Source organism: Brachypodium distachyon, chromosome 3, assembly GCF_000005505.3.
Source record: "Brachypodium distachyon strain Bd21 chromosome 3, Brachypodium_distachyon_v3.0, whole genome shotgun sequence".
In the NCBI taxonomy this organism is placed as follows: Eukaryota; Viridiplantae; Streptophyta; class Magnoliopsida; order Poales; family Poaceae; genus Brachypodium; species Brachypodium distachyon.
Window position 1 is genome coordinate 53106316 of NC_016133.3, and position 11739 is coordinate 53118054.

General features: G+C 48.4%; 2 protein-coding genes across 2 annotated transcripts; both read left to right on the forward strand.

The window, feature by feature from the left end:
* The first annotated feature begins 511 nt into the window (after positions 1–511).
* Positions 512–3639, forward strand: LOC100835027 (nucleolin). The gene is made up of 6 exons (XM_003572802.4): positions 512–696; positions 839–1328; positions 1417–1521; positions 1628–1708; positions 2198–3132; positions 3228–3639. The coding sequence occupies exons 1-6, from the start codon at positions 565–567 to the stop codon at positions 3309–3311; spliced, it is 1827 nt and encodes a 608-aa protein (XP_003572850.3). The 5' UTR covers positions 512–564; the 3' UTR covers positions 3312–3639.
* A 3183-nt stretch (positions 3640–6822) lies between these two features.
* Positions 6823–8159, forward strand: LOC100839822 (60S ribosomal protein L12-3). The gene is made up of 2 exons (XM_003570115.4): positions 6823–7417; positions 7808–8159. The coding sequence occupies exon 1, from the start codon at positions 6913–6915 to the stop codon at positions 7411–7413; it is 501 nt and encodes a 166-aa protein (XP_003570163.1). The 5' UTR covers positions 6823–6912; the 3' UTR covers positions 7414–7417; positions 7808–8159.
* Positions 8160–11739: the final 3580 nt, after the last annotated feature.

Genomic DNA, 11739 nt, shown 5'->3' on the forward strand with positions numbered 1-11739 from the left:
AAATTCAATCAACGAATAGCGAAATGATCTCCATTCCGGCCGAAGAGGAAAGACTTCAAAGCCTTTCACCCCTCGGGCCTTGGGCTCTCCAGAATCAACGCCTTCCATATTTGCAAAATGAATCGTGTTCAAACGTCACGCAATCACGGACCCCGCATGGCAGCGAGACTCGCAACACCTGGTAAAATAAAAATTCGTCGTGCAGATCTGGAGACGCGTGCTTAAGCGCCTCCCTGACCGGCTGGGCCCACATGCAGCTACAGCCCCGCGCGCTCGCACCGAACGGCTTGCATAGTACGCCGAGTTCTCCACAACCGCCACGTGACCTGACCAAGTTCAAACATTCAAAAAAAGCCTGAAAAGAAAACCCTAGGCGAGAGAGCTGAGGAGGAGCGCCGCCTCCTTTCCCCTCCCCCCAACGGTCAAGTTCCTCGAACCCGGCCGCTCCTATATAAACCCTCGCCCCCCAATTGTTCCGCCGCATCTCAGCATTTCGCCATCCACGAATCCACAGCGTCACATCGGGAGAAGGTAGGTAAGATAAGGGAAGGAGACGATCCAGAGATGGAGGCGATGGCGGCCATGGACTTCAGCACCCTCTCACGCCGCGAGCTACAGGCGCTGAGCAAGCTCAACGGCGTCCGCGCCAACATGAGCAACGTCGCCATGGCCGAGGCCCTGCAGTCCCTCCCCTCGGTAAGGCGTCGTCCCAAGTTTCGCCCCTCCGATTCATGTTTTTTTTTCTCTTTCTCGCGGGTGGTTCGTTGCGGGATTGTTGTCGTTGATTTCGGTCGATGATTTTGGGCGTTTTCTCATATGGGTGTTCGTTGCGGATTAGGTGGCTGGGATCGACGAGATCGGCACCACGCTCTGCCTCCCGACCCCAGGCAAATCGGCGATGAAGTCGGTTCTGAGGGCTTCGGCGGCGGTCGGGGAGGACCAGCAGCAAGGGAGCCCGCTCCCACGCGGCCGCCGCGTGTCGGTCAAGTCGCCGGAGGCCATCCGGATGGACGTCGAGGGAGGCGACGACGAGGTGAAGCGAGATCTCATCAAGGAGATAGTGAGGACCCCCGGCGTGGCGCTGCGCAGCACCAGCCGCCGCGCGCGTGCCACTCCCGCGCCCATCCCGACTCCGGCGGCTGATACCCTTCGGAGGAGCCAAAGGTCGGCGGCTCGGAAGGCAGCGGCGCCGCTGGAGGTCGAGGTGTCGACTACAAAGAGATCAACTAGGAAGACTGCGAGATCGAAGGTGATGATTGATTTGGATCAGGATGAGGAGGTTGTGGCGGCACCGGAAGAGGAGAAGGTGCAGGAAGAAGAGCTGAAAGGTGAGGGAGATTCGCTTTCTCTGATCTGTTTGTTTGGTTGTTCGATTGCTTGGAGGCAGTATATGACTTGAGTTTTCTGTTAATGCAGAGGTTGCCTCTGACGAGAAATGTGATGACCCCAAGTACGAGGAAGTTACAAAGCCTCTGGAAGAAGGAAACTGCAAGGAGGTTGAACCAGAGCAGGGTCAGGAAGGTGAGATTTGTTCTGATTTCCATTATTGTCTGAATTCGAATCGTCACTGTAATTCGAATCTGTTATTGTTTAATGCAGTTTTTGATGCGATTTTGTGCTTCTGCAGTTAATTCTTCTGTTGTGCCGATGGGATCTACGTTGCCACGGGAAGGTGTGATGGAGGAGGATGCTGCCAATCCCCAGGAAGGTGAGATAATTCAGAGTCCATTCATCTGTTTCCTTGATTTATCTGTACTGATTATGACGATTGTGGCATTTCAAAATTCATCCATTTGTTTGTTGTTTATCTGTACTGATTAAGACTCTAGATTGTGGCTTTCCAAAATTCTTCATTTGTTTCATCACAAACTAAATCCATTTATCTGTAGTGATCAACATTTAGAGTTGTTGCTTTCTGAAATATGTTCAGGTGTTCCTTGCTTATATGGTAGTCATTAGGACTGAACTTTTCATCACAAACAACTCAAAATGCAGTTAATTCTTCTACATTTTGAGTTGTTGCTTTCTGCAATATGTCCTTGTGTTCCTTGCTTTACCACTAGTGACTAGGACTGAATTGTGGCATCCCCAAAATCCATCCATGTATTTGCTTTACCCATACTTTGGTTGTCTAAATTGTGTCTGTTCTTTGTTTTTCCATTTTTCCATTCGCTAATTATGTACCATGATGCAACAGACGCTGCAGTTGAGGTGGAACAGGAGCTTTTCAGTTCTGAGAAGTGTACTCCCTTGCCAGCAATGGGGGATTCACCAATCCTTGGCGTCCTTTCCAAGGCGGCACCTGAACCAGCCATCAAGAACGTTGAAGATGCATCAACTGAAGATGCTGAAGGCTCTGGCAATTGGTCACCAGTGATGGAGATAACTGACGAGATAAATCGTGCCAGTGAAGAGAAAGAAGTGGCCGCCCTTGAAGCCGTGAAGGAAGATGATTTCATTTCCACTGGTGACGCTGCTGAAGCACCTACCAAGGCGATCCCAGCTTCTGTGGCAGACTATGAGACCAGAGAGGGAGATTACATCAGTGAGGAGAAGAAAATCACTGCTGAAAAGTTACCGAAGGCTGACCTGGCAGAAGATGAACTCGATGGAGAGAGCAGTGAGGAGGATGAACTTGATGAGGAGGACCTCATAGTCGATGCAGATAGTGATGAGACCATTGAGGAGAGCGACTCCACTGACGTTTGCTATGATTCCGATGAAGAAGAAGAGGAGGTGATCAAGCTCAGTCCTAAGATTCTGGAGGCAGAGGCCAAGGATGATGATTTCAGCTCCGATCTGTCAGCAGAGTTTGACAATGTCAATGTCGAAGATTCCAGTGAAGCTAAAACTGAAAGTGATGACTCTCATGTGGCAATGCTGCCCTCTTCTGCAGTCAATGTTGTTGTGAAGACCCTGGATGACTATGCCATCACTGAAGAGCTAGAAGGATCAAGCGAGGGCGACAATGTTTCTGAGCACGTTGAGACCATCGCCAAGTCCCTCAATAAGGTCACCATCACTGAGGACAAGAAAGAGCGCGAAAAGGAGGAGAAGCAACTGATATTTGGGAACGAAATGAGCCTAAGGAAGCTTAAGACCGCCTACAAGAAGAGGCTTATTGCTGCCAAGGTAATGACAAACATGTGTTGATACTGTTATGTTATCTCCACTAATTTTTGTGTTGTCTGTACACTGACTGCTGCTGCATACTCTATCTGGTGCAGGAAGGGGAGAAGGTAATCACATCCGCTGAAGGAACAAGGATCGCGCTTGCAGAGCTTGACGACAATGCCGGCGTCGATTGCTGAGCGCCAAGGAATCATCATGCATCTGCTGGGACTGAATAAAGGAGAGGGAGCTCTAGTTGTGAAGTGATAACTAGGCTTTTGCCTTCATTTCCAAATGATGTGGTGGATTGAACTCAAGTTTTCGTGTGTGTGTGTGGTAGAAAGCGTCAGGTTGTGAAACCGTGGTTTCTCTGAACCAGCCTGCAGTTCGTGTCAGTTCTCTTCCACATTTTTGTTTCTTTTTCGTGTCAATTCGCTTTTGTTGTGTCGAATGGTATGTGAACGGATATGGATGAGGCTTTGCCTTGTTAATCATATATATATTGGTTATAGCAATTCCTACTACTTATATCTTTCCGCTGTGCTTTATTTGATGCATATTTGCATTTGCCCTTTATTTGATGCATATTTGCATTTGCTCTGGATCCAAAACAATTTGCTTTGCCCTGAAGGAATGATAGAAACAACAATATAAAATTCCTAAATGTGAACTCATGTTATTTGGGACATGGATTTCGAATTATCTATTTTTCCAAGTTTAAAACTCAGCATCTTATTTTATAGTATTTGAACTCAGCTTTATAAGTTGGAAATTTTGTGCTATATATGCTGACAAAATCAATCAAGAAGTGCATGTACCGCACATGTTCACTGTTTGTAACAGCCTGGAGTGTATATATGTCACTTGCATCTAACTTTAAGTCTGCATATATCCTGGGGAGGCACATAATAGCCACATATATTAATTTTTCACTTGCATAGTTTACATAATTGCCACTTAGATACACCCAGCACACGCACTTGTTTCTGAAGTTACAAACTTGTGCTACTTCATTAGCAACGCTAGTTGTACTAGAATGGTTGCAGACTTGCAGCAACATGCCAACGTATTGATGGTTCCGTTGAATACTCCAACTTGAACCCTCGCAGCATCAATCCTTTGTAGAATTTGTTCAGCACTAGCAGCTACAGTGTTTACTACTAACATGAGGCCAACTTTTACTTCTAGCAGCTGCAATGGTCGGCACTTGGGCTCATTAGCGATCTCTCATGCCAATTTCTATGAGGGTCTTTCACTAGTACAACCGCATGAAGAAGCTGCAAGCCTGCAACCTTTCACACGTCCAAACATCCAAAATTCAGCACCAATATTAGAACTTCTCAAAATAACTGTCGTGGATTTGTACAAGATCTTATACAAATTCACGACACTTATTTTGGGACGGAGGGAGTATATAATTTACCTGTAATGCATTTGCATGGTTTCCCGGTTTGAATATACGTGCAGAAGTCCAAAGGAACAAAGGAGAGAGGTCGATGTGGAATGCTAGTGTTAGAGCCAATTTTTGTGCCCAAATCGTGAGCAGAATTACCCTTAGATCGAGAAGATGATTATCCCAACCAAACACTACCTAAACGAATCAGCAGGGAGATTGGCTACCCACCGGAGTTGCCGTTGTACCGTGGTTGCCTCGCAATTGCTAACACATCATAGAAGGGTAATCATCAATGGAAACAACACTACGGTCATTTGATTAATTCATTTGTATACAGAAGCTCTAAGAGACTACGCCAAACAATAGAGGCTTACAGATTGGGGGCAGGGGGCTTTACTGCTGCGGTGCTGCCTGATGGAGGTTGGAGAATTGGTGGCGAGCCGGGAAGACTGTCAGACGGTGTCATACTGTCATGGGGACAGCCGGACGGCGAGGCCGTGATCTAGCGCTAGCAGCCAGTGCCACGGGCGGGGCCGAGGAGAGGCATTGGGGCAGGCTGTGATGGAGGCGGGCCAGGAAGAATCTGAAAAATCGCCGGCGGTTGCCGGTCAGCCGGTGGCGGCGGACGGCGGCCAGCTGACCCGCTCCCAGCTCCTGCTGCTGCGCGATGTAGCTTTGGGAAAGGCTGGCATGGAGGCGGGTGCGCAGGGGCTGGTATGGTAGAACGCCGTCTCGGGGAACTGCGGTGGCCTGCGGCGGCCAGCTCCCAGCAGCTCTGAGTGATGTGTGCCCAGCAGCTCCCAGCCCGCGCCCAAACAACACCCGATTTCTCCCATTCACTCTGAGTGGTGTGTGCCCGCAGCCCCGACCCGAAGAGCGCTTGGAGTAAATTACAGAAAACCACCGCATTAGAGGTTAGAATTTCACTAGGTATATGTTTACATTTTAGTTGCTAAAAACCTCCGGATTAATTTAACCCCTCGTTCGCTAGCGTCTAGACACTTCTCTAACAGCTATGTCCTACCGGTCAGGCCAACATGGCGTCCATCGTGGCAGTCTCTTCTTCCACCCTGCAGTCTCTCTGTCCCTGTCACAGCGGGGGCGTGCAACGGCGGAGCAGCAGCGCCCGGGGAGCAGTGCCACGAGCGGAAGCGCGCGACGGTCAGCAGCGCGCGGGCAAGCTGCGGCGCGCGGAGCGGCGGGCAGCAGCAGCGCGCGGGCGAGCTGCGGCTCGCGGAGCAGCGGCGCGAGCAGCAGAGCAGCACGAGCGGCGCGCAGCCGAGCGCGACGGGCAGCAGCGCGCGACGGAGCAGCAGCGGGGCGCGGCACGAGCGGCGACGCGGCAGCGCGAGGCGAGCAGCGCCGCGCGGGGAGCAGGGGAGGAGGACGCGCTGTAGAGGCGGGGCTACGCGGAGGTGCTCAGGGCCAACGCTTGGGCGAGGGAGGAGGCGGCTCGAGCGCGGCGTCCTCGCAGGAGAAGGAGCATGGAGGTCTAGGTGGGGAGGAAGGAGAGAAAAGACGACAGCACGCTGGCAAAGCCACGCTGGGCCATATCCGTTGGAAACGTGCTTAGACGCCAGTGAGTGAAGGGTTACATTAATTCGGTAAATTTTTTCAACTAAAACGAAAACCGATAACTATTTGAAACCCTATCTCACGATGAACAGGTGGTTTTGTGTCGTTTACTCCCGCGCCTGTGCTTTTTCTCAATAGTTTGTCAGGCTAGGGAGGCCCACGGTGGGCAATGCTCCAGGCCGATGCCCATGTCTGGGCTGAAATGTTGGGCTACGACCCGGGCTGTGTCCAGCCATGCGCCATTTTCTGCCACGCCACTCCTCCTTTGCTCTTCTGCTAGTCTGCTTCGTTACCAAAACTAACTGAGAGGAAAGCGCAGGGCCTCAACGCTACAACTAATATTCTGCACCAAGCCGGAAGAAACCCAGTCAAAACATGAACCGGCTGATAAACCATGGCCAGGGGATGATTTGATCCGGTTCAGGGTGTTGATTGGAATTTAAGTTTTTTTTTTAGAGGAGTCTTTTTGTTTTTTGAGAGAGGAGGATTTTAAGTTTTTTTTTTGAGAACCCGAGAGCAGGATTTTAAGTGTTTAAACGGACTTTAACTCCTCCAAAGATGCAAGCCCATCAATCTCAAAAGGCAGTGGGTACGGCCCATTCAACCCTTGAGATTAACCAGATAGATGTATTGCAGCCCATTTTATCCCTAAAAGGGCTAACTCTGACGCTGTTGGTCCACGAGCACGACCCACACCATCGAACCAAACCCTAACCCCCGCCTTGGACAGTATATAATCTCAATACAAGTCCGCGCCTGAAACCCTAGCCTCTCCAACCCCAGCCGCCGCCACACTCCCAGCAAGCCTTCGCCTACCCGACCTCGCAGCCATGCCTCCCAAGCTCGACCCGTCCCAGATTGTGGAGGTGTACGTCCGCGTGACCGGCGGCGAGGTCGGCGCGGCGTCGTCCCTTGCCCCCAAGATCGGTCCTCTCGGTCTCTCTCCGAAGAAGATCGGAGAAGACATCGCCAAGGAGACGGCCAAGGACTGGAAGGGTCTCCGTGTCACCGTCAAGCTCACCGTCCAGAATCGCCAGGCCAAGGTATCCGTCGTACCCTCTGCCGCAGCCCTCGTCATCAAGGCGCTCAAGGAGCCCGAGAGGGACCGCAAGAAGGTGAAGAACATCAAGCACAGCGGCAACATTAGCCTTGACGATGTCATCGAGATCGCCAAGATCATGAAGGTCCGCTCCATGGCCAAGGAGATGTCTGGTACCGTCAAGGAGATCCTCGGCACCTGCGTCAGCGTCGGCTGCACCGTCGACAACAAGGACCCCAAGGACCTGCAGACGGAGATTGACGAAGGCGAGGTTGAGATCCCCTCCGCTTAAGAAGGTATGCGAAATTTCGTGCTGACCAATCTATTATGTTTTGCGTTGCTCGCGTCAAATACAGTTGTCTTGATACCTAAATTGTACAGAGACTGCGGGCTGGTAGCATATTCTTTGACTTAGTCTTGACTTAAATTATAATAATTGGATACTGAGAATTATAACAAAGCGAAATGCATTTTTGTACGCAATAAGATAAGCGAAATGTTCATCATTTTAAAAAGAGTGATTACCTATGTGCATTTTTGTACTGATTGTGTGCACTGAGTTAGATAAATTTTATCGTTGATCGCTTATCTTATTGCGTTTTCTGTTTTCGATGTCATGTTTATATTTTATAACTCAGGCTGCACATCAATTGATAATAACAGTTTTATTATGTTTAATCATGCAGGCTTGGCATTGAGGGTGTCGTTCCGTGAGGCTGTTGAAGTAGTTTTTCTATCTAGATGCTTCCTGATGCAGTTGAGAGAATGGATGTGATCTGCTCATTTGTTTTACTCTTGCTGAAGAAGAAACTTTTGCCATGCTTTAGTGGTTCCGTTGTTGAACTATTTTTTACATGCTTTAATGAGTACCTTGTGAAACCATTGTTATTATTGCAGCTAGAATCTTGTGTTGTTTACTTTGGTCATGGTGATGTTTTGAGGTATTATGTTCTATCGTAAGTATATTGTAACAGCATTTGCTTGATTGCCATGATCGTTTGGTACGGGTGATAGCCATTGGATGTTGTCATCTATTAATGAAAATTGCACTTCCGGGATAGGTTTGCCAGGTGAACATTGATAATCGGCCCAACATATTATTGCTGCTGATCCCATTTTTTGTTTGTAATTCCAAAACCAGATCATATGTGATAATTGAATTCTAAATGAAGCATTTACAAGTAATCATATTTTTTGGCTGACATTAAACCTTGAAATGCTTCCTGTGATGGTATTTTTCATTTGTGTATTGACTTCATTTGCCTTCTAATAGATTGATTGTTATTACTGTTTTTTACGCCAGTGGAGTATGGTTACTTGCTTACTGCATTACGGCAACATGATCGGAAATTCTAAATATTTTAGACCCGTATTTTCTGATTTCTTTCTGTTTTGAAAATTTACAACTCCACAAATTATTTAAGCATTTATATAAAGCTGAACCTATTTTTCTTCCTGTTCTTTGTTCGATTGAACATTGTCCGTATGTTACAGGGAAATTTATAGCGATGCCGTCTGCTGAATTTTAATCTGCATCTAGTCATGTAAAGGCAAATGCAAAATAAATTTTGTGCTTGTGGCAAATATGTGAAATCCTGATGTCACTCACATGTGTTTCCACGGTCTTGTGCTGGCTTTTCGGCCCTGGTTATGCTGCAATCGGGTAACCGGTACTACTTGGTGTATGTGTATGTATTTCCCTATATACTGTGGTTGACCAACATGAATTTTCAGCTACCGTTTTGCATATTGGACTTCATCAGATCAGTCCGGCCCATAGATTTACGTGCCCCCCCTTCGTCGGGATGGCGTGATCTTCAACGGGGAGCAGCACCTGTGCCCCCTTCCTAGTGGCGTGCGCCTCGGCCACGATGAATCTCCGACATCCTGCCGCCTTCTTTCTCTCCTCCAGCCAACGAGCATAGGCACGGTGCCGCATTCTTCTCCTCTGGTGTCAAGCATCCTGAGCGGCGACGGCGGTGAGGTCTTGCAGAATCGATCCAACGAGGTCAACTACGAGATCGACGCGGTGTCTGTCATCTTCCTCTCCTCCAGGACAGTGCTTCGTAGATTTGGTGACGTGGAGCCCTCGTAGACGGAGGCCTCGGTGGTGTCGACAGCAGCGGTCGCTCGTCATTGAGCCCGCTGAAGCGGCCGCGATCGTGCGTCGGCGGGGGCCTCTTTCCTATCTCTAGTTTTTCTCTACTTCTTGGACCTATCGCCGATCCATTTCATGGATCTATTTTTTTTGTCACCTCTTTTATGGGTATGTTTTTTGACGATTTATTTAACTTTTGGTTTACTAGTGTTTTTTGATAATGAGAATGAATCTCTGTCTTTTCTATTGATTATGTTCATGTTATACACACACAAGGAAAAGAGACACCAATACATGCATTGGTGTCCCAAATATTTGGCATTCGCGTTCCAGTTTTGGGACTTTTGGGACGCGAGCTGTTACATGTTAACTGCCATATTAATTATTAATTAACTAATGATTAATCCTAATTGATCATATATTAATTAATCTTAACACCTCTAACATTCATCTACTTAGATGGACTGCAATGGATCTATTTCTTTAACTTTTGGTTTACTAGTTTCTTTTTAATGCTTCTAACATTCATCTACTTAGATGGATTGCTTTGAAATTTGACCGAAATTGGTGTGTATGTATCTAAGCTAATCTTTTGAAAAAATTGAGTATGTTCTTGTGGTTGATTGAAACATTTGTGATCATTGGGTCCATCTACTTACATGTCGTCCGTTCATTGACGATGTGAAACTTGTGCAAAGCAGAATGTGTTCTCACATGTTGGCCTCATAATAATAAAAAAAAGGCTTAGGTTTAGGCGGTCTGGTCCGGTTCGGGCCGTCCCGAGGCATGAGAGGCATCGGGATGGGTTTGCGCTACAACATCAGGCCGAGGCGCTGGCTGGATGGCCACGTCGCATCGGACGGGTGCGAGCCCAGCACGGCCACGCTCTAAATCATACTCTCCACTCACACTTTCATCTGGTGGTGGTGCCCATGACAACATACGTTATCGGGCACCATGTCCGCGTTCCGGAACGTTAGGCACCACACGGTGTCGTTCCTGGGGACCTTGTACAATAGCCTACCTGGCGGCGATGAAAGTAGGAGTTGAGTGTCTTTTGGAACACAAAGCTGGGGTCATTGAACTAGGGAAGGAAGGGCTTGTCTGCCGAGGCAATGCAGTTGAACACCGCATGCAGCGGCGGCGCAGTGCTGCGACGGCAAGCGATCTGTTGGTGAAGGATCCGTCTGCGTAGGAGAGCGACTTGCGGTACCCGCGCGATGCCCCACCGTCACAGGACGGAAGGTGATGGGAGCGGGCATGTGCTATGGCAGTAGAGAGGGAGTCAAACAAGGTATAGAAAAGACAAATGTACTTGTTTGTTGTGTGCGTCTTGTGCTAATACAATACTCTCTCCAACCCATATTACTTGTCTACTTTTGTATCGAAACAACGGTGTTAACGTGGAACGGCTGCTCCATCAAACCGTACTGGGACCGACGGTCTAAAACCATAGAGAACCCGAGTACTGTCCAGAATCCATGGCACATCCTGTTGCTCGAGCCCGTGGTGGCAACCCCAAGCAACTTAGCAGAGGAATCAGTTTGCCGTGATCCTACCGGTAGCCTTGGCTACCAACTCTCTATAGATAGACCTCAAATTTGCATCCGCCAATCTTGTCAGTCGTCACCTTTGGTTCCCCAACCTCTGTTGCGCCCTAAGTGCCACTGAAAAACATTCTTTGCGATTCTCCGATGCCGTAGCTCATGCCCATATACCTCGTTTAAAGGAAAGGCTTTGTGTTTTACTCAGTGGCCGGCTAAACCTGTTGCGGCAGCTCCTGTTTGGAAGGCGCCGGACAGTGGATGGGCGAAGCTCAACTCAGACGCAAGCTTTGATGCTACGTCCGCCATGGCATGCGCCGGGTGCGTCGTTTGTAACTGCCGAGGGGAGGTGCTCATCTCTGCATGGACAAAATTATCCACTTGTGCATCTGCGGAAGAAGCTGAGATATTGGGGTGTGTGGGTTGCCATTGAATGGATCAACATGCCTATTGAGATTTAAGGTGACTGCTCAGGACGCATCGTGCGACTTCGTTCATCGACATACGACATGACATGATGGGGCCACTTACTGCTCGATCTGAAGTCTATCCTAGCTGACGCTGAGCGTTTTAAGTTTTCCTTAGTGAAGAGGGAGTGTAATAGAGTTGCTCATGAACTAGCACAACTAGCTAAAAGTGATGTGGAGTCAGCTGTTTTGCGTCTTGAGTCACCACCTTGTATTGCCGAGCTTCTCGCTTTGGATTGTAATTCGTTTTATTTCTATCAATAAAGCACTCCTAATTCCTCGCAAAAAAAAGAAGAGAAAACACACCTCTCTCAATCTCATCACTAGCCAGAAATAAAGCGCCAGTTGCCCTGGCTGCTATGAGCTGGAACCTAAATCGACGTGACCGGATGTCCAAGATTAACATTTGAACAGAAGAGATCAGAATTCTGGCATTGCAGTAATCCCTCTTGGTTTTCACCTTGTGGAACAAAAAAAGATCAGGGATTACAGGACTAGCAAGTCTTATC